General features: G+C 39.7%; 3 protein-coding genes across 7 annotated transcripts; 1 reads left to right on the top strand and 2 right to left on the bottom strand.

Annotated features, from left to right (window-relative positions):
- Positions 1-191: 191 nt before the first annotated feature.
- PCID2 (PCI domain-containing protein 2) lies at positions 192-3,931 on the bottom strand. 2 transcript variants are annotated; one of them, XM_086981609.1, is made up of 3 exons: positions 3,820-3,931; positions 1,664-1,931; positions 192-1,352 (listed from the first exon to the last, which is right to left on the bottom strand). In XM_086981609.1, the coding sequence occupies exons 1-3, from the start codon at positions 3,906-3,908 to the stop codon at positions 414-416; spliced, it is 1,296 nt and encodes a 431-aa protein (XP_086837735.1). In that variant the 5' UTR covers positions 3,909-3,931; the 3' UTR covers positions 192-413. The 2 variants fall into 2 exon arrangements, with proteins under 2 accessions (XP_086837735.1, XP_022647260.1); XM_022791525.2 differs by lacking the exon at positions 3,820-3,931 and adding an exon at positions 2,670-2,922.
- A 580-nt stretch (positions 3,932-4,511) lies between these two features.
- LOC111244452 (calmegin-like) lies at positions 4,512-11,645 on the top strand. 4 transcript variants are annotated; one of them, XM_022791621.2, is made up of 2 exons: positions 4,512-4,730; positions 7,662-11,645. In XM_022791621.2, exons 1-2 carry the CDS (start codon positions 4,714-4,716, stop codon positions 9,502-9,504), a joined length of 1,860 nt encoding a protein of 619 aa, XP_022647356.1. In that variant the 5' UTR covers positions 4,512-4,713; the 3' UTR covers positions 9,505-11,645. The 4 variants fall into 4 exon arrangements, with proteins under 4 accessions (XP_022647356.1, XP_022647358.1, XP_022647359.1 ...); XM_022791623.2 differs by lacking the exon at positions 4,512-4,730 and adding an exon at positions 4,772-5,124; XM_022791624.2 differs by lacking the exon at positions 4,512-4,730 and adding an exon at positions 5,357-5,656.
- Positions 11,646-17,859: 6,214 nt separating this feature from the next.
- Positions 17,860-21,362, bottom strand: LOC111244149 (uncharacterized). The gene is made up of 4 exons (XM_022790893.2): positions 21,204-21,362; positions 19,771-19,940; positions 19,023-19,332; positions 17,860-18,562 (listed from the first exon to the last, which is right to left on the bottom strand). The coding sequence occupies exons 1-4, from the start codon at positions 21,220-21,222 to the stop codon at positions 18,387-18,389; spliced, it is 675 nt and encodes a 224-aa protein (XP_022646628.1). The 5' UTR covers positions 21,223-21,362; the 3' UTR covers positions 17,860-18,386.
- Between the last annotated feature and the right edge of the window lie 1,609 nt (positions 21,363-22,971).

Below are 22,971 nucleotides of genomic sequence, written 5' to 3'. Positions count from 1 at the left end.
TGTAAACGATACTGCACACAGTCACGATTATTCACGGACTAAACCATATGTACCTTTCTATACATTGGTTAGCGGACAGATATTTGTTAGATTGATCTAAATCCAATTAATCCTATAAGATTTCGTACTTTTCTTAGCCTTATTCAAGATAATTACCTTTACTTGTCATTAATTTATGAAATACACTGGTATTTTTAAACAGTCAAAGTACTAATTGGCTACTATTACTCCATAAGTAAACTTCCATTCACTTATGGAGTGATAATAGCAATGTTCAAAGAGCTTCATCGCAACTTTAATGGCGGTGTTACGAAACAAACAATGTATTTCATGAAGTTTACTGGAATAAGATAACAATATAGGCCATCGTTTTGTATTTTTTCTTTTCATAGAATAATTTCTAACGTAATTTCTCATTGAATTATTGAGCTGAGTTTAGGAAACGGATCTTTTTTGCTTACGACGAGCTTCGAATGTTGCAAAGATATATAGCCTTTAATCTTGCCGTGGTAAACAAGATTTGCCAAAATACATTGCGTCTCCTCGAGGTCGATGTCCTCGACCTTCTGTAGCTGAAGAACTACAAGGAATGCTTCAATAGGAATTTGATACGTTTCGAGAATGAGAAATACTCTCTTGAACAGATTTCGATACAAGACCATTCGCAATCGTTCGAGGATCAAATATACACCAAGGCCATAAAAGTACGCTTCATTTATGTCAAGCTCTTCCTGAAACTTTAGCACATTCCCTTTTTTGACGGCCTCACAAATCGGCGCAAACTTCATGAGATCATGCTTTTTTAGTAGCGCTGTCGATGGCTGGAAACCCAGGAGCATTTTAACGGGGATCAAGTAGATCAAAATCTGACGAATATTTGTTTTTGCTTCAGGGTGACAGTTGTTAAAGGCAAACGACAAATAATCATTGGCTTCTTTAAGTTCGTTATCGAAAACGGCCTTACGACCCACGAAATAGCGGTATGTAACTTGTTGTGACAATGAGAATTCTTCCTTGCATGGCGAGTTGTCAATGGCGCGTATCAGGGGTTTGCATAGGTGCAACGTGTTTACGCGGTAATAGATCTTGAACAATTGATTAACTAAATGCAGCATACCAAGCCGCTTCGAATCCTTTGTTGCGGCGCGATTATCACTTGCACAAACTCGGAAACAACTCATGACGCTTTCGGCCGATTTCTCCAAAAGCTCGCCTGGCTTGTAGTTTTTCATGCGTTGCTTCGCCTGCCGGTCCGCTTTGATACCCAGCAGGCGAATGTCCAAACATGCTGTGTACATTAAGGGCAAGCACCAGTTTTCTTCCTTTTGTGTTTGCAGGATCTTCACCAACACCTGCACAACGTACGTAAGAGTATATCAGGAGAACTTAATATGGATAAACACAAAATGTAAACTAGACACGTGCAAATATGATGGGACATATTCGCCAATACACGTGCACAAGGAATGAGTTCCAACGCTGGTATCTGGTCTACACTTGCTTCAAAGCTTTTCCTGTTTTACCTTAGGTCCGCTATCTTCCCTAAAATGAGAGTTTTCCAGGTATAATTCGGGGGGAAAGGGTATTTTCTTTCGTCTTATTTCGTATAATTGATTCGCATACTATATTTTCTACCAAAGTGAAATAATGCTTCGCTTTCTACCTGGATGAATGCCTGTTGCTCTTCAAATGCGCGTAGGAAATTTTCATTACGTGCATGTTGAACGCAACGAGCGTGGAAATCGACGAGTTCATCCCAGGGGGATCTTAACGCCTTCTGAATAAAACGTCCAATGCTATCTCCATCGGCGAAAAGGCGTGGGGATTCAACGTGAGGATCCCGCAGTGATAGGAGGCGGGCTAGTTTTTCGCCTTCATTATACCGGATCGAACCATTCACGTCCTGTAGGTAGCTCTGTAGAGACATGTTTCTGAAATATACATGTAGGGCAAACAAAGACGAAAGGTATTATATTCGAAGGACACCAGCTATGATCATCTTCATCATTATCTTCTCATTTATTTGCTATATGTTATGATTCGGTCGAATTCTATGTGACATTTGTAACACTAAAGCTTACTATTCAGTTTGATCTAAATTAACAATAGAAAACTTGTCAATACCAAATTTACATGAAATTAAACGTAATCTGAGGTCAGATCTTCATAACGCGTTACGTCTGTCTGAGCAGTTGGTATTCTACTCTCTATTAGGAATGATAGAATATAAATTTTCATTTATTAGCTTGTACATATTCGCCTCACGTCAATTGAAAAAATAAGTATGCTCGAACTGGGGACAATCTCAAGTTAAAACAGCTGCAGCTTTCAGACTATTTTACAATCTAATAATGGCCTTTGATTCGTTTACAACGGAAACTTTCTCGACATTATCGTTGATCTTGCCCATATAAAGTATTTAACTATGGTCAGTTTAGATTAGAATAATCGTATCCTGCTGTTTCAAAATCTCCAATTATTTTTACTTGAAACTTCTTGTATCCTGCTTGCTATGATTAGACTTAACTGAATAGAATCGAACACGAAACTAGATTTCAATTAACATGTTGAATCCAGATAACAGGGAGTTCGCCTGTTATGAACAACCAAATGGCTTTTTATATCGCGAAACACATTTACATAAAAATATTAACTAATAAGCTACCCACCGAAAATCCTTATACACCGACACTGACTGTATTTCAAAAATCGTCTTACTAAACTTTGAGAACTTCAACAACCACCACTTGAAAGCTGTTAGCACAACAGATGCCTCTATTAGAAGCACAACGTACACCACGTTGATAAAGGGGTACCGAATCACTTCTATCGCAAAGTGTTTTTTTCAAGGATAGCCTCTTTGCAAGTCTATGGTTCGTAAATTCTCTTGCTCGTGCCGGTTTGTTGACAAACAATACAGTCCATGAAATCATCCATTCAGGTTGGCTCTAGCAGCTCTATTTGAATATGTGCACAGGCAGCTGCTACGGATATTAGTGGTTCGTTAATAATAATAATAAAAGGGAAGGTATACCGAGTAACAGAATCTGTGAGTTATCAGTGGAATGTTCCATTACGAATAAAAAAAAATTTCTACATCTGCTTATTATGCGTCTTGCTATTAATCTCGTACATGCAGCTATTTGCATAGCAAAACGTACTTCCAAAATCCAAAAAAAAGTTTCTACTGCCCTTTTCGAAAACAAACGGAAGAAAAAAATACTTACTATATTTTGACTGTCATCTGTTTTCAAAATATACTTTGCTCATTGTAGATACGGTTTATTGTCCCAACGGAACTTGTGTGGCGGTTTTCCTACCAATGAAGATGAGCAATTTACACTGTATAGCTGTCAGATCAACTGTGTTCTACGTAAAAGACATATGGTCAATGCCTAAAAGCTAATACTTGCTTGGGTCACTTTATTGTTCCGATTCAATCCATCTAACCAGCGACCATAACAATCCATACGTATTGACGGAAGTTTTCTGCATAATAAATCTCAAAAAGAAGAAACCTTTATCACACATACAGGATGAACTTTATTGCAGCCATGTTGGGTTTTCTTCGCTGAAATATGGCATCATTAGCTGGAGGTCGAACAATGACATTTGTTGGCGAAAAGTATACTATTTCCTTTTCAGCTTCGTCTTTGCAGAATAATACACGACCTTACAATGCTACGAACTTCTCGTGTGGTTCTAACGTGTCAGCTGCAAATGCGTTGAATTGGTGTAATTCCACTATGCGGATTACACAATTAATCATACCAGTTAATTCTATAGTGAATGTCAAATTTTGGTACTAGTAAATCTAACCGTAATACGATGAACAGCTCTTGGAAACATCTGGATGTTATCATCTTTGAACAGTTATTCATACAGAAAGAGGAAATCAAAAGCATCATGCACACAAAATACCAAAATTACACTTTTCGATCTTCATTCAAAGTGCGTGTTTATGGTAATGTACGTATTTTGCTTTTATCTAAAGAAAGAGACCGCCATTAAAATTTTGTCTCTTAATTAGCACATTTATTGCGTTGATTCATTTGATCTTCATATAAAAATTGGATTGCTTATCATATAACCTGGCTATTTTTGCAATATATCATCATATACGTTTGTTACCACCATAAGCTCGTTCATTCTTGCGGCATGCAACTTTAGTATTTGGGTCTCACATTTGTGGGTGATTCATTTTGAATTTTCCCGCGTCCATTGAGCGCCCTCTAGTAAACTGGCCAATAGCAAAATGCCAAGCGGCAGTGTCCGTGTGTCATCTAGAATTCCGTGAGCAGGGCTTCAGCTGTGTTGTACCTCGACGAGCGGAGCCGGCAATTCGTCGCATTAGGTAAGGCTTGCGGTTATCTTTTGCAAAACTGTCCATGTACAGAAGGAAAGCAACGGCAAGATTCGTCTGCCCAATTTGCTGTTGATTATGTGAGTCCCCTCGAAGCTTAGTGAGCTCATATTACGCACCTCAAGTGTCTTTCTAACGATACAATGCGGACGATAACTGGTAGACCAAGCACATCATCGATACTATAGCACATTCCACTAGCCAGTTGCACACTACGAATCATAGATTCTTAGATATACCGTGTTATCGGATCCTTGTAAGAGGCCTGTATAAACGCAAGCGCAAAAATTTGGCGCGGATGCAGTATCGGTCGTGGTCTGGGCACCAAATGTTACAACCACACGGATGACATGGGATTTCGCGATAGGTGCGATTGATTTTTACCGGCTGATGGTGATTGCCTGCGCAGCTTAACCTGACCACGGAAATCGATTGTAGTGAAATTTTACGGTGATGTGGTAGTGCTAGGCGACTCTAATTAAAAGACGCAGACTGTCCTACTGTGAATTTACTGGTTGCATGGGTTGTAAACGGAATATAGAGCGCCCAGAAATCTTTAAGACCTACTTGGTTTATGCAGGAAAATAGTTTGGAAAAGAACACACACATTGGAGCGGGCTCTTTACAAATGAAAAATATTTAGCGAATTTTTATAAGGGTGTTGTGAGGCGTTGTACCAACAAACGATCGATATGCACGCCGTGTTCGGTCGCAGAACGGCAATAATGTATTTTCTGCATCCATTACTGTAAGGTAAAGAGGTAAGGCTTCTTTATCAGGGCTCATTTGTATTTAATTGCCGAACGTGGGCTAAATGTTTCAAGCGTGTCTTAGTCATTGTAGACAGTCTCTGAATAACAGCCATTAGAGAGTTCTCGAACGGTTTTGTGCGCAGCTAGCCAAATAACGATTAGAACTTGGGTAGTGCCTCTTAGCGCAAGATTAGCTAGTAACCGTAAACCAACACGATGTTTTGCGTGGCAATGATGACGTGTATCAAACGCTGTTAGAGGTTGTTTGCGTTGCGGACAGAGCCACCGATTGAATTAACAAGAGCAATGAACTGTAGGCAGCCGACATTAAGCGCTAATCGACTATTGCAATCCAGAGTCGTTGGTCTATGACTTGCCGATTGCATATGTAGAGAACAGCATGAAGAAGACTTAGAAACCGCAATTTGTGTTGGAAACGGTTCGTGCAATACCAGACCTCATGGACGGTGTAGCCTCTAACCAAGATCAAGATATTATATAGCGTTCGGTCTTCCGGTACTAAAGAACGAGTGCAGTTGCGGTAAGCTGAGAGGACACAACTCGAGCTTAGCGTTAGCCGGGTTAGGTTAAATGTTCTTGTTCTATCCCATTACCAGCGGTCAAGTAAGCTATCGGTAAACTTGGCCAACCAGTTTTTACCCTTAGTACGAGGGGACCCCTCGCTTCTTGGTTGGTCGTAAGACAAGAACTGTATTTACGACGTGATCCTCATGCGACACGTTACCCGAAAAAGGATACTGGCGGTGGTAACGCTCAGCGCGGAATCGTTATGATGGGTCTCTCTACCTGCCGTTTCGTCCCTGTCATATTAGTCTGATCTGTTACCGTTGACGCGGTAAACGAGCTCTGCAGTGGCTTGTAAAATGCTGTACGAGCTCATCAAGCCGTATCGTTTGTGTTGAGGCAAATGGAGATGCAGTGCGTTTAGCGTTCATTGACTTCGTCCCGCGCTCTCCAGAATAACTCGCATCCGGTGAGCGATTTCAATAATGGAGAGACCTGTTATGTCTTAATACGCGCATTTTTTGCCTTGTTATATTGTTGCAAAATAACGAAGAAAAGAGGGCGAAAGGTCGTGAACAGCGCCAGTTCTGAAGATCTTTACCCGTTTCCGCTCGTAGCGAGAAGTACAAGGGTGACGCTAAGTTGTATAGAAGCATCAGCACGGTGCTTCTGCCGGGTGAACTGGGTTGTTACGATAGGTGATTTGAATATTTTTGTAAAAGATCTGCGGCAGTTTGGTAATCGTGTGCAAGGGCTATGTTGCTGATGAGCGCTATTTGATGGGTTCATTTGCTGACTGAATTTTTCTTTTCCTGGTGTAATTATATTGCTGTTAAGGCTGAAGAAATCTAGCGAGAGGTAAAGTAATCGAAATGTCCATGAAAGGATACGGGTAACGTGTGATTAATTCATCTTTTATATTAACTTATGTTTCCATACGAAGTCTTTTACCAGTCCCTAAACCTACCTAAACAATAGCTGAAGTTTGAAACGATTATTGATTTTATCGAAATAGCATGGCTAAGTATTCACTTGCAACGACTGGATTTCCCCTGTTAATAGGGTGTAAGATCGACGTCCGCTGGCTATTGCCGGGAGTTCATTGGCTCCTGGTTTACTGCTCGTGGTTCATTGGGCGACAAGTTTCTCCGAGCCTCAATATCCGACGCCTCCCTACGGTGCTGCTAGTGATGTTTAGTCGGTTTTACTCTTGCCAAGTAGCATGACATAGAAGATAGAAATACTGTTATGTTACAGGCGCAGTACACATGTATACTTGTCCTTCACGTTCCATATATTTTGTGTGCTTTGTGTTAGTTGCTTATTTTCTTGTCTACACAGCTAGAAAGGTAGAACGGCCTACCCTTGCACAATACAAAAAGTTGAAGTAAATGTAACGTTGACATTTACTCATGCTATCATGCTCGGCTAGCATGAGCTAAGCTGAAATTTATCCGACAGAAGTTCGCCTTATGCGACGGTTAAAGAAAGAAGTTGCAAAAAAATTCCGTTTTGCACTTGGGTCAACAAATGAAAGCAAAAGTACCAGGCCATGCAAATAGAAATAGAAGAACGGACTAATTCTTGGTTCTAAGTCTTGGTTCGTGTTATCGGAATTCAAGTATTTTCATGTTTGCAATGCTGCTATATATAACAAAACACTGACCTTAAAACATTACATGCATGCGCTTTTGTAAAGAGAACGACACTGAATATACAATTAACAGAAAATGTGTATGTCCTTCTTACTTATGAACACTACGCATATTGAATATTCATTGTTAAGCGACGTATGCTGTAGGTCGTATCGATTGCTTTACCATTGTGGTGTTCCACCATCCATGCTTTACCATTTATTTTATTATCAGTAGACAGTTCGGATTAATATATGCAAAAACTTTCTCCGCATATCTAGTTTTCTATTGCGTTGCTTGCAAAGCCGCGAATCGATTAACCGATTTTTCATATGTCCCTAATTAACGTGGTCAATTAATAATTGGTTTGTTGACAACTCATTTCAGATCCTACAGCAGAGGTACCACGATGGTGAAATGGGCGTACTGCCTACAGTTAGGGTGCGTCGGGGTGTTTTATGTATTGGCGTCAACACAGGCAACGGTTTCAGACGAAACAACTTACAAGTCGCCAGTTCCCGCTGGTAAAGTGTATTTTGCGGAAAATTTTGATATTGAACAGGACTTCCGCCAGCGATGGGTCTCTTCCAAGGCGAAGAAAGATGGCCAAGAGTTTGCGTATGACGGAAAGTTTGAAATTGGACATTCAGAGGACAAGAATAGGCTACATGGGGATTTCGGATTAGTATTAAAGACCAAAGCGAGTCATCATGCAATTAGTGCGGCATTGAAACAACCTTTTTTGTTTGATTTCCTTCCAATTGTCATCCAGTACGAAGTTCAGTTTATGAATGGTATGGAATGTGGTGGCGCTTACCTGAAACTGCTTAGTCAACCGACGGATGGCAAGAGCACGCCTGATCTCCTTGCGTCGCTCAACGATAAAACGCCGTATAGCATTATGTTCGGCCCGGACAAATGCGGCCTGCAGCAGAAGCTTCACTTTATTATCCAGCATAAGAACCCGATAACGGGTCAACTCGAGGAGAAACACTGGAAGGATGCTGTCAATGCAGGCAAGGCGATGAATGGGAAGTTTGGCGATGTGTTCACCGATAAACGACCTCATCTATACACGCTGGTACTGAATCGAGACAGCACATTCGAGATCTCTATCGATGGTCGTCTTGAAGTTCAGGGGAGTTTGTCGAATGACATGGATCCGCCAATCTATCCGCCAAAGGAGATTGAAGACAAAGATGATGTAAAACCTGCCGATTGGGACGAACGCGAGAAGATTTCTGATCCTGAGGCGGTCAAACCAGAGGACTGGGATGACACCCAGCCCGCCGAGATTCCCGACCCAAAGGCCGAGAAACCGATTGGGTGGCTCGATGACGAACCGCTTCTTGTTCCTGATCCGGAGGCCAAACAACCTAACGACTGGGACGAGGATATGGACGGTACATGGGAGGCGCCCTTAGTCGATAATCCGAAGTGCAAGGAAGTAGGCTGCGGTAAATGGGAACCTCCAGTAATCGCAAATCCGAAATACAAGGGTGTTTGGCATCCGCCCATGATTGATAACCCGGCATACAAGGGCAAGTGGCGGCCACGCAAGATACCCAACCCGGATTATTTCTTCGACGAACGACCGTTTAATTCTATTCCAACAGCTGTTGCCGTTGGTTTCGAGCTGTGGTCAATGACAGATGGAATTTTGTTTGATAATCTGATTATCACCGACGATCGAACGGTTGCCACACAGTATGCAGAAGACAGTTTTAAGCTAAAAATCCGAAACCTTGACAAGGACAACAAGTCATTTTTTGACGAGACAATGGCCTCGTTTGTCGACTATTCGACGCAGTACCCTTGGCTATGGGGCATTTACGTGCTTGCCGTCGGCATCCCCGCTGCCCTAATCATCAGCTATTGCTGTATGTCGAAGAGTAACCGCGACGAGGAATTGATTCGTAGGAAGAAATCTGACCTCGAGGGAGACGAGGCGTTACTCCCTGAGAGCGAGAAGGCCGAGGAAGACCAGCCAAATGTGGCTGGCGGGGATGTAGCAGATGACATAGCAGATGGCGTGGAAGACGACGCGGCTGAAGACGAGGCTGATCAACACGAAGAATCACCCGGGGGATCAGGGTCGCCGGGGTCTGCATCAGCCGTATCAGTAGCGGCAGATCAAAGCGATGAGGAAGGTGTCAAAGAATCCGAGGAGACGGGAGGAACAGGAAAACAAACAGGAACCCGGCAAAGAAGAAAGGCTCGTAAAGACTAAGTACTCTGCGACAGCAGTAAGTATAAAGGGAGAGCCCTATATCATGGTGGAAACGGGAAAAGATCGATGGAGCACTCTAAACAAGGTCGATCGCAAGTCATCTTTTTCAGCGTCCTCATAGTCTTCGTTAGACATTCGAGCAAATGGTGTCCACCGCCGTAACTAGAATCATATCGGAGAATACCTTCTCGGGCTTCGGCGTGCCTTGAGGTTATCACCGATAAGTATATAAATGAATATATTGGAATGTTTAGACATTTTAGAGATACCTGCTAGAGAAGATGGAGTGAGTTACAAATGGTGTATGAGGCTACTATGCAGGACATTAAACACATATGGATAGAAGCAATAGGCAACAGATAAAGTTGTAACAAAAACAAGAAATTTACAAAAAGCTGATGTGCCCCATTTGCTAGCTTGGGCAAATGTAGGAAAAGAGAAAAAAGGTATGAGGTAGTGTGGAGAGGTAGCTTGCTTTTAAGATTTACGAAATAATTAGACAAGGCACCTGGCACATGAAGGTAGCAATAGATGCACCTTTAACAAATGCTGTTATGACGTGCCTAGATCTATCGTGTAACTGGGCGGGTGTGTGGTGGACGTGTGGCCTGCGTTTGTTGAGAGAAAGCTGTAGAGAAAGAATACGTCTCGGTCATTAGAATTATACTATAGTACTACCATTTGTTATAACATTTTATTTTCCCGAATAACAACTCTATATAAAAGTAACAACAACAACAACAACAACTAGTTATAAAAATAGCCCACCAAAAACTTGCGTCATTTATATGCAGTAATGAAGCTGTGCGACGGAACATTAACAACAACAACGATGGAGAGAGAGAGAGAGAGAAAGTGAGAGAGCGAGAGAGCTAGAAAGAGCAAAGGTGAGAACGGGGGACTGCTTAGCAGAATAGCAGAATACCACCAACTAGTACTCGCATTGCACGCGCAAACTTCATCCCTAAGTGCTCTTTTAATTGTAGTCGTTTGACCAGCTGTAACTCATTGTATATGTACAATAATCACCACAAAAAAAGGAAGCCCAGTAAAAATAGCAGAGCAAAAAGGGCAGGGGTAGCGGCACATTTTGAAATGCAAAAACCAATTGGATAGTCGTCCATTGTCAGTATATAAAGAGAATTGGGTCCCCGATGCAAGATGCGAGCCAAAGCCGTAGCCGCTACCATTAGAATGAATCATTGCACAAAAGTACTATACACAAATGTGTTTTGGCAACCGTACCGGTTTAGTATCTAGCCTCGCTATAAGCCTTCACGGATGTATCGTCTGTCAATGTGCAATGCTACAAAGGCTTGTTACCGAGTGTGCCACTGGCATGAGAAGACAGGCAAGATAAGCGTGCGTCTCAGGATAACGTGGTGTTGGTGTGGTGAAAAAAAACGGTACTGCTACTGATGACGGGAATTGTCGCGCTAATGATGGCTTTAAGAACGATAATGAAAGTGATGATAAAAAGCTGGTATCGTGATGGAAGCTTGTGAAAGCGTATGGCAGGCTCTCTCGTAGAATGCGGAATAAGAATCGTATATATACATTAAACGTCGTTTTCAAAGAGAATAAACCGGAAAGGGTGTACCGAGATACGCCTTGTTTTCAGAGGTTACTTTTCCAGGCAAAGAAAGACTAACAGTTGGCGCAAAACTCGAACATGTAAACACGATCAGACAGCCGGTGTTACGTGGTTATAGAAAGTATACGGGACGCAATACATATTGCTGAGTTGATTTCGCAATAATAACGTAAAGCTGAAATTATATCACATTAGATGAGCAAGTCGCTGTTGGTTTATAATGAATTCGGATGCTTCGATGAAATTTTAGAAACGAACAGAAAAAACAACATAATTGATTACTGTTAATATTAAAGATGCTTACTAAAAAAAGTGTTCCGTCATTTTTAAATGTTTCTTTTAGTTTAATTCTTAGAGTATAATTTAGATGTACTCGGCATTGCAACTACGATAATGGTACATTCGACGATAACAGGCAGTTAATATATATCAACGACTGTTCGTCGCTCAGTAAAATGGACAGAGCTTACCTAGGACTTATTCTTCAAAAGAATTAGTGCAATGGCACCTGTCGAATTTTCCAAGTAAAATGTCAGTTTGACCACTACATTGGCCCATTATTTTTCTAACGCATTATTTTTTCAATTACAGTTGTGTTGGCTATAGCATTAATAGCCATCTTGAAACAGCTGCAAAGAGTTTTCTTGCTTTACAGTTCAATAAAATTCACTCCAAACAGTCAAGAAATACTAGGTTTTGCTAATGTGTGCGCTTCCAAAGACACCCTTCTAACCTCGCTGTACCGATGTTTTTCGTTCCCCGGTGTTTCCGTCTTTATCAAGATAGAAGTGAAGTTCGACTGATGTTGAATAGAAAAATCATTATATATATACGAAACTATGCGCTAAAAAGCTGCTAAACTAGTGGCGCACAACTTCAGTTCACGACGTAGAAGCAGAAGCTGCAACAATGGGCTCACACGAGTAATAATTATTATTACGTTAACATTTATGTTCCTCATATAGTATTGCTAGATCATACGGTGAAGATATATAAATAAATGTTTAAAAAAATTATTATTAATAATTCATAAAAATCATTTGTACTGTTCCACTTCGAAGCGAAGTGTGTCTACGCCCCGTTTTAAATTAAGGCCACAACTGTCGTCCATGTCTTTGTGGGCAAACATGTCATCCAGCGAACCATTACGGAGATGAGTAAATGCAAAAAAATCTACTCGTAGATAGACGATGAACAGCTGAAGCAAGATAAAAAAAAAACAACGATATAGAACCACTGTACTTGTAAGGCTTCGAGCTGGGGTGTCAGGAAGGCTTGTCCAGTAAACGGGCAATGCGATGGAACAAGCCCATTATAAAGAACTTGAAATTGTAGATCCCGAGCTGAAATCTATCACGGTTTCCAAGCAAGATAGTTAAGACGAAATGCAGCAAGCGTTTATAAGACATTTATAGAATCTGCCATAGGCAACGAAGTAGATAATCAAACATACACCGATCAGTACGCTACACCCGAGTGAGACTCAATGAGGAGAGAACAATCATTCAAACATAAAGCAAAACAAGATAGAGCAATGGAGAGGTTAGAAAGTTAGGTTCCATTCATTTAGATGTTATGGCGAGTTAATGAAGAGTTCGGTTTGTGTTGACGACTACTTGACAAGTTGCAGAAGAAAATTGCTGGTGTACGAAATGCAAAAAAAAAATCGATAAACTGTTGCTGATTATAAAAGTCCTTTAGATAAAGACGAAAATTTGGCTGTGAAAAATTTTGGTACAAAACAGTGTCTTTAGAAGTACACATTTCATAATGTCACATCATTTGCGCGAACTAATTGATCCATAGAGCTAAACAAAGAGCGCAATAATTTCTATTTTCGGAAACGCAAGAATTATCGAAAACCATATGAGACTTTGGATTTAGCGAGGGTGAAACAAAACTTCTCGGATTTTCGAGAATTCAATTAATGAAAACTAATGTTTTTCATCCATACTCAAATTATTAGTAGTGTGTGTCTGTATTAAGTAAATCAGGCAAGATCGAAGAAGAACCGAAATTTCTAAACTTGTTCGAAATTGTTGCACTAACAACAAGTTGAACCAAGGATATGCACGAACATCACATCACCATCGAAGTAACCATAGCAGCAAAGAAACGTGCACAGCAGGACAAGTACACCGTTTCAGGATGGAGGGGCCTTACATTTAGATGAGTGCATATAGTATGATATAAAGCATATGCGAACATAAAATAACCAGGTAATAACAGAAAAAAAAAACTGAAGATCAATACATTGGAGAAAGCGGAAAGCGTCGAAAGCAAACACCGTGTCTCACGCTGATTGCTGCGCAGCGTTTTCCTCTATGCGTTGAACGCGTCGATGAGCGGAAAAGACGTGCATGGTCGTCTGTCTCGTCATTCTATATATATATATATATATATATATATATATATATATATATATATATATATATATATATATATATGGAAGAGATGTAGGAAAGAGTCTACCTAAGTGAAGGAGGTGTCGCGAAATGGCGTGGACAGCAGGGGTCAATAAGGCTATTGTGAGGAAACAAGAATGTCGAACAACTAAATAAAAGGTAAATATTTGCTAAAATCCACGTTATTTTAATTCTATTTGTATAAGGGATACTCGGCGTGATTAGATAGTCAGCTTAATCAAAGCTACAACACCAAAGCGATGTTTGAGAGAGAGATAATGTTTACAACTAATTAGCGTTAATTACACACTTTTCATAAATATTATTTATATAACGAAAATACTTGTATCCTTTTTTTCATATACAGGGTTAGCCACACGTCGTTGGATAGTTTGAAGGAAAGTGTCTGGATTGTTAAGCAGTTTTTATCTCACATCAAATAAAGTAGCACGAAATAATATGACAAAAATAATATGACCCACCGAAGCAACCATAATCACAGAAGATCAGCTAATCATTAATGAGTATATGCGATTGGAAATTCAAGCTAAACTGTGCGCATTGATAAGCCGATATTAAAATGTGTTTATGACGTCTGTGACTACTGATTGACTTTCCCGCCGAGTTTGACATCGAAGAACTAGCAGGCTGTCCTTTTTATGAAAATCATGTTGATTGTTTTCTTTAAATCTGCAAACCTTACCTTCGGTTGTGCAAGTAATGGGTGACGCAAGGATCCGATTTTCACAGTCTTATATACCAGTTCGGCTTTTTGGTCAAAAGGAAAAACCGTAAATATCGTACAACCATAGATTATGGAAAACTGAACGCAGGGACATTTCCAGCGAATTTTACATGTCATTGACAAATGATCTGCAGAACACAGTACTTCACACTCAATCTTGCCTGGGAATATTTTCAAACACCTACAGTATTTGGAACAACTGAAAGGCCAGGTTTTGTTAGACCGGAGAACGAATTTGTTCAATGTGTGATAAAGGGTGAGCTTCTCAACGCCCTTCAGTGAATCCTAGGAAATGATAGTGGGTCAAAAAAATACCGGTGTATGGTTTGCGTTTTTTAATGATCAAATTCCAGTGAGGACGGGTACGACCAACTGACTAGTACCAAAAGAATACCGAAAGAATTAGCCGATGTTCGACTAACAGTTCGCTTGCAGAACGTTGCTTGTCACTGAATTTCTAGAATTTTGTCTTTCGAAAGCTGCAACCCAGACGAGAAGTAGAAAACTGAAGGCCGTCCTTAAGTACCCGAAGCTAGAAGAATGCAATCAGAGTGAAGGGACTAAAGTTGTTGCAACGATTTTTAAAAGAGTATGTGACATCTGCAACGCCACTAAGTACGTAACAGTTGCTTATCTACTGAATAGTAGCAGCAGCAGGAAGAGAGTGAAATAACTTATGTTAGCAAAGAAGAAAATGTGACTTCATGCATGTTCAAAGGTGATGTGCTGCTGACAGCATATATTACAACAGTAGCTTTTCAGTTAAATTGAGAGATAGTCTCCCTATCAAATAAAGTGAAGAATAAAATGCGTGTTCTAGCATGTTAACGATTCAATGTTTTTTAGTCACTAACCTAACCTTTCAAAGCTTGACCATTCCTGATACATTGTGAAGTCAAATTTCGTTCTTTGCCGAAGGCGCCGTCATACCCGGTTTTATATGGGCAATAATACACAACCTTAGAAGGGGTTCGATTGGATATTTTTACTGCTAACATTTTCTTGCCCTTAAAAAAAAATAAATAAAAAAAATGTTGTCGCAGCGTCATCGCAGCGCACTTCTTGCACAGTAGTTCCTGCTCTATACAACTTGAGTGAAATGTAGGAACCGAAATAGACAGTTCATCATTCCAAGCAACAACCTAATCTTATATTAAAAATACAATTATCGAAACAGAGACTCATACACGAGATTTAGCACACGCGAGTGTCTCATGCCATTGAGGCTCGTTGATCTGTCCGGGATAATAAAATATAAATAAAGGGGCTGTTGTGAAGGCGAAGCCCATTTCAATACATGAATCTACAGAAAATCAGCTTCGTTTTAAAGTTTACTGAGACCAACATCTCATCCTCTGTATGCGGCTGAACGCCGTGTATCTCTGATTATACGTCTGTTCCGTGTGGCGCTAATTACATAGTGACTCATTCACGTCTGCGTAAAATGATCTAGCAGGAACGTGTTTGCCCACTAAACTTAAAGACATGTCATGAACTTCCTCGTGGTTTCACCGCTGATCTTGTCACGACGATACACGACAATGGTGAAGCCGCAAGCTAAGTTTAGCTGGCGCTAACAGTCTAATAACTCAGCTTTGCTAGAGGCATTCGAGAAAGTGAGCGGTACTTCGAAATATAATTATTATAGAATCAACGTGTGAAAAATGTTTTTCGTGTTTTACGTTTGCTACTCAAGCCGTCAGGTAGTATTTCAGATGGCTGGCTTCTGTCAATACTAAACGAAATGTGCCCACTGCCAGTCAAACTTAGACCACCTCACAAGCTATTCCTAAGTTGAACAGGCAAACACGTTACCGACTGCGCTATACGACGTGGATACGAAGCACTAATTTTGTAATAAAGAAACGTCCCGCTAACCGTTCGCGCATGCTTTCAGCAAACGTCCTTCTCAAACCATTTTCAAGTGAATAATTAAACAACTGTTGACGTTTGGCAGAGTTTGTGTTTCTAGTTAGTTTCTATTTCGGCCGGACCACAGACGCGGAAATAGCGAAATATTCTTCTATCTAAACGACGAACGCAATAAACAAAGCGACATGTCAGCTTTCTAATTTTAGCCATACATTTTTTTAAATCGGTATGCTTAATATCTGCAGCTCCAGAAACACAACACGGTAATACCTGCTTGCCAAAGGCATCAAGCGCTTTTTGATATTTACCCGGATTAGACTTTACAAATAACCAGGCTGAATTTGGCTATCACGCTAACACCATCATTAAGCTTTACCTACTTCCTTTCACACAAAAACGTTCATTTAAAACCTGGTTTTCTTGTGAGTATTGGGTCGCCGTTTTGTACAAAACGTAACGTAATGAATTGTAGCTGTTTGGATTTTTTTTACATGTGCAATTTTATTTTCATTCAAATCGTGTAACTTTAATTTCAACGACCTCCTGGTATCTGGCTGGTAGCTTTTTCCGCTGCTATAGAATTTCTAGAGTAATAGAACAAAAATCTATGAAGTTTCGAAGAGCAATTTCTACAATCCAAATATTTTTTTTACGAAAAAGCTGTTAACATTAACAAAAATAATCTGTGTAATAATAATTGTTTCCGGTACATTTCAGTCATTATAGACGAACCAGAACTCATAAAGCTGTAGTACGTAACGCCTGTATTAGCCCACTAACGTACACCATATATTCTTAAAGCTATACAATCGCTTTAGCATGATGCCCCATCAGTCGCATGCGCCTATTGATGTGATCGTGCTTTATTACCATAGAGAATCGATCGTTCATCGCAGGTTGCAATTAAGTGCAAAAATGGGCCACTGCAGCAGCGTGAGGGCAAAAAAGAACGTCCATACATTTTTGTTTTTTATCCTTGCTCAAATCACGCAGCACTATTTGCCAATTTTTTTTACTTTATTAAGTTGACTGAGGCAAACAAGTATGGCATTTTTACGCACGTTAAACTTGAATACTACTACTCATGCATTTTGAGATGGGTCCGATTTCACCACAGCTCTTAACTCGTTGTGATCTATCGAGGGTCTTCAACAGTGCTCATTTTTGAGTTCAAAGTTTCCTTTCGGGCACTTGTTGAACTAACGGTTAAAGATATTCCTAGTTGTAGAGCCTTTAGCAAATGCAGAGCTTGTCTTCACTACTAAAATTTTATAATGGGACTTATACTCGCGGAAACTTAAAAATTGTGATTTTTCAGGCTTACTATGGTTTATTTGTTAAAAGCCTGAATGAATATACAAGCAAACACTCCTATATTTCGAAGTGTACGAGCGCACCTCGAAGACCAAAGAAGTTCCGCTAAATGTCACCAATTATAAAATAGCGTTATTATGAAATATGAGACTAATGTTTGCCACTTTTCATTCTGAATTACCAATTATTAAAACCAAAAGAAAACGTAAAGGGTCATTATGGAGTTTGAAGTCAAATCTCTTTAAAAGGGTGAACCACTCAAAGCTGTTTTCATGACAACTGAATACAAAAACAGACTCAAGGTGATCCCTTGAATAAATGCAAAGAATATGTACCTTAAAAAAAATACTGTTTGCGTCACAAAATCCGCAAACAATTTTTTTTTTGTCTTTTAACACTAACTGTCTTTACCAAAAGACAACAGATTCTATATTACTGTTGTTAAAACGTCTACTTTCGACTGCATTTATTGTTGTTGCATGCCGTATAGTGTGTATAGACGTGTGATCCGTCCACCTTACATTTATCACTTAACTCTGAAATAATTAATTGCTATATTTCCTTTTACTACAACAATGCTCATCAGAGCTGCTCATCATAAACCCAAAAAGGCATCTTTCATCTGACTACACGTCGAAGTATTTTTTTCAGACCATTTTATCATGTATTTCAGGCAGATTCCTGCTGTCTAAACCGTTCTCCGTACGGTATTGTCAGGCCTGATTGACCCAACTTAATAAACGTTCGCATTTCATTTGGGTTTCTATTTTATTGTCACCTTCGTCATCCGGCCGAATCATTGTCATCCGACTGCAAGATCGTATATACAAACTGCTAAAAGCGTTTTGCCGTTTTTCAGAAAAGAAGACGGTACCATTTGTAGATGACGCATCCTATTCTATTTTACTTTCGTCTCGCCCCTAGAGATAAGTTTGCAACTGCTACTTCTCAGTTACTTGCGGTACCACATCTGTGCACTGTTCATACGCTTAATCTTTCTCTGAAGCAACAGGATGCCATACATCAGCGCCTCAGCAGTAGGTGGACATCCGGGTACGTAAATGTCTACAGGGATAATACGATCACAGCCACGGACAACTGAATACGAATAATGATAATAGCCACCACCTGCAAAGAAAGCAAAACCAAAACATATCGTTGAGAAGCACAAAAAACTGTTTACAGGGACAAATATTTTATTAAATGGCCAGTGCGCAAAGCCAGACGAAAATACAGATAGCAACATACGTAGGTATTTGTAACAACAAATAGCCAGTTCTTTGTGGGGCATACAGTTGCATCCGCCATCTGAAACATCCTAGCTTTAATGTAGTAACGAGCAGAAATCACTTGCTGTGCGCGCAAGACGTCAAGTTCCGACAGAACCGTAAAAACTGATGTCATTCTACTAAACCTGACGCATTATTAATATGACATATTGAGCACCTTCCATAAAAATCAGGTAACAAATATAAAATTATGTTTAACGAACAACTGAATCAAGCTGTCATCACTCCAGCATCACTCTCATAACTTGAAATTATCAATAGCGGTACGTCAATACATTATATTTGTGGCATGATCATACCGTTGGCGCATGATCCCATGGAGATCACCCAACACGGGTCAACCATTTGATCGTAGACTTTCCGAAGAGCCGGCGCCATTTTGTTGGTGACGGTTCCGGCAACAATAATGACGTCCGCTTGTCGCGGAGAAGCCCGAAACACGACGCCGAAACGATCCATGTCATATCGTGGAGCAGCGATGTGCATCATCTCAACGGCACAGCACGCAAGGCCGAATGTCAGCGGCCATAGCGAGCCTTTTCTGGCCCAGTTTACTAAATCATCTGCACGGGCTAGTGCGTACTCCACTTTATTAGTCTTGAAGTCGATCTGAGTTTAAAAAATGAAACAAGAAGTGAGTTATGTCTTCAGTCTAATTTCACGTTGAGGTAAAGAAACTTTTCTTTTACGAAATTCGTTAATGCGATATCAGTTAGGGATCAGTGCATACCGTACTATTTATTAGCTTATTGAATAAAGTAATTTCGCTCAGAATCTCGCTTTCGTACGAAGTAGAATTGTTCAGCATCCTACTTCACAAAAAACGGACTGATTATATAGAGCTGCGTTAAAGCGTAAAATAAGTAGAAAACGAAACGTTAGTGCCAGAATCTGTGTCTTTGACATCAATTTAGCCAATTTTCTTTTTTTATATCCAAGAGCTATAAATATAAGTAAGGTCCTGAGCAAACGGTACCTCATTTTAAGTCGTTTACAGTTCTTTCGTATTTCGACATTAGGGTGAGTAATACCACCTAGTAACCTTACTTGAAAGGGTGAGTATCCTGGACGCGTAAGGGTGGCTTCATCGTTTCCGGCAGGCTGATCACCAATCTGCTCTTTTTGTGCGGCACTGGAACTAATCGATGTACTTAAAGGACACGCAGATACCAACGGAAAGCCGGTCAAGCCGCTCCGCTGGACTTGCCACCGAAGCCCTGAATCGTGTAAAAAGCAAGTACACACAAAGCAAACAAGAATAAAACTATAAAGGAGATATATAGTCAAAGTGAGAAATACTAAAGTAAAAGATGAATTTACTTAATATTGTTAAAGAAAAATTGCAAGGAAAATATACGAGCGTTTTTATGCACTGCCCATAAATACATTCTCTTAGTGAGGATAAACTAGTCAAATGCTATACTATGAATGTTCACGAAATTAACTAATGATGTTCCCATTTATATTCAACATGGCTAAAACACAGTACTTATTTTTCTACTGAATAGAGGTAAAAAGGCACACTGAAATAACGTATAGCCTGCCTTTCTTCAGGTTAGTTTAGCAGTATTGTAGCAAGTTTGAAATTCATGGTTTGTTTCGAGTGGGACACAATGAATGCGTGGAATTTTCACTTTGCCAAGCTAATTTAATACGCAAAGTTTAATATAATAACCTATATAATACCATAATTATAACCTAACCCAACCTTAACCTAGTTACAGGAAAGCCTAATGTGGAAGCTTATCTACATGAAAAACATGCAAGTACTTTATTGAGTCATTTGCAATGACATCTTCTATAATGTAGTGGGACGTAATCATTACATATACGCCGCCGAAGCTATAAATTAATCAAAAACAAGAACACAGGTGCAATGACTCTTTTATAATGACTCTCTAATAATTAAGCAAGAACTATAAAATACTATAGTGGTTGTTCTCTTCTAAATGGAGCAGGGTACATTTGGTAAACCTGCCTTACGTACTCAGGAGGTACACTTTAGGGCTATATGATGATCACTGGCCTACGTTGATGCCAAGTACCTCTTCTTCTTAATATGTACAATATACATCCGGGGACTACTGTTATACTTAGCCATTTTGTCGCATTTGAGTTCGATCTATAACTCGGTATAATAATAATGGAACGCTAACCTAATGGCTAGCAAGTATTTGTTCTCAAGGTACATATTCGGTTAAGGATTTCTAAACTAAGCAACACCACAAACCAATATGTACCCTCCAAAGTAGGCTACATTCAAAAGGCCGACGTTAGCAGCTCATAAATAACCGAACATTTACTAATACTGTATTATCACTCGATACTGCAATTTACAACCGCTCTCAGTTAACAACACACTCGACCAAACAGATTTCACTCGTCCTTTGGACGTTATCGATTTAAGTGTTTCGGCACAAATGACCAAGGAGCCAAATGTTGAATTCAGGCGAAAATTCACGCCGAATTTCAGTTCTCACCTTGAACAACCCTGAGCATTTTGCTGTGTCCGCGAGATCACCAACACACCAATGCTGCCTATTGGCACCTACGGAGATCATAACAAACACTTAACTCGTTCACTTGCTCAACCGTCTGTTATGTTGTCATAACAGACTACCAGCTGCTATATGACGATGCTCTTTGATTGTTTCAGTAGCTCGCGGGCTATCGTCAGCTACTTCTGGTAATACGACCACATTTAATAATTATTGTTATCATTATTATTATATAATGAATATTTCGATTAATTTTGTTAGTTTGAATGGCAGAAACGTATTGTCTGCATAGATGGCCCTTGTAGATACGTGTTCTACGATATTGGCTGACAAGGTAAATCGATGAAGAGTATTAATTGATACGATACCACATTTACTTTTTATAATAATATGATAGGCTTTTCGAGCGTTAGAAGGCCGACATAGCTTCGAGGGGACTAACGAGGTGGTTCAAGTTTTGCTTGCGTTACTTGCCTTTAAGCACTACTTCAGCACGAAGTGTGGTGTTGCATTTTTGTTTGTTTGAAAAGTACAAGGGAAAACATATTTAACGGTTCAGACCCTGCTGCCGGGGTATTCGTCTGGTACTACGGAACTTCAATTCACCAGACGTTGGTTTCCGTGTGCTCTGGTTTAGATTTGAAGGTGATTATAATATTGCTTTAAATTGGTTTAGAATTTATACTGCTTCAAGGGGATCAACAAAAATTTGGAACATGGGAAACATGGAACCCTTTGGAATTTTTCGGAATACACATTTATTTAAAAATTGACGTGAGAAAAAGAATTCAAAAATATATAGAGCATCACTTCCAGTACCCAGCACAGGGCGCGTAAGTTTCTCTCACTAAATTTGAAAATTCTTCAACTTGATAATTTGCAGTTGTTTTTCTCCTTGTTCACGGGAACAGTCTTTCAACAAAATGCTTCGTTCAGGAGAGATAGTCTTATCTGCTATGGTAATTCAGTACCACAACTCGTCAACAGTATTTGTTAGTAGACAAGAACTTAAATGAAGAGCATTTATATGGCACAACAGCTATTTATCGCGCCCTGTCCTACTAAAAAAGCATTTTTAGGAGTTGCCTATATGGAACAAAATAATAATTCACTAAGGAGTTGTTCTAAGTTCTAATGGTTAAGTTTACAGCTAAATGGACTGGTCAAGTCATCACTGTGAAGTTTATTCATTGGATTGTGCTCATGGTTCTCTATACCTTACTAATACTACTATCCAGATATTCAAAATGTTGTCATTAAAAAAGGTAGTCTCTAGTTTGGGTTTAGCTATATACCTAGATATACGCGGAGGCTATACAAATGCAGTATTTGGATCAGATTTCTTCGTATAAAATACCATTAATTGAATGATTCACCTTTCTGTATTACTTATAATAGCCACTAACGTTTCGTATCTATAAGAGTTGGCTTCGCCAAGAGGTTTATCTTTTCTATCTCCTTCCGTACTTTAAAGTCACCTAAATAGGTATCTCAAGGTTTAAATTTGGCCTTAGGTAGGCCAAGACCGTTTAGTAAAAATAGCAATAGGAAAGTATAAGAATGCTGAAAATAACAGTCCGAAGCCCTGTAGGAGATGGGACAGCTGAGAAACAGCAATTAATATAGATATTAACGACTAGTTTTTCATTTCAATACCTATTTTGTTCGTTTCGATCATTTATATCAATTCGAACGGACTCATTGTTTATAAGTGTGCAGGAAGTACACCGTTAACGTGAGCAATCGACTA

This window comes from Varroa destructor, unplaced genomic scaffold, assembly GCF_002443255.2.
Source record: "Varroa destructor unplaced genomic scaffold, Vdes_3.0 BEIS01000002.1, whole genome shotgun sequence".
In the NCBI taxonomy this organism is placed as follows: domain Eukaryota; kingdom Metazoa; phylum Arthropoda; class Arachnida; order Mesostigmata; family Varroidae; genus Varroa; species Varroa destructor.
The sequence above is the reverse complement of the archived record's forward strand: the minus strand, read 5'-3'. Positions and strand labels throughout refer to the sequence as shown.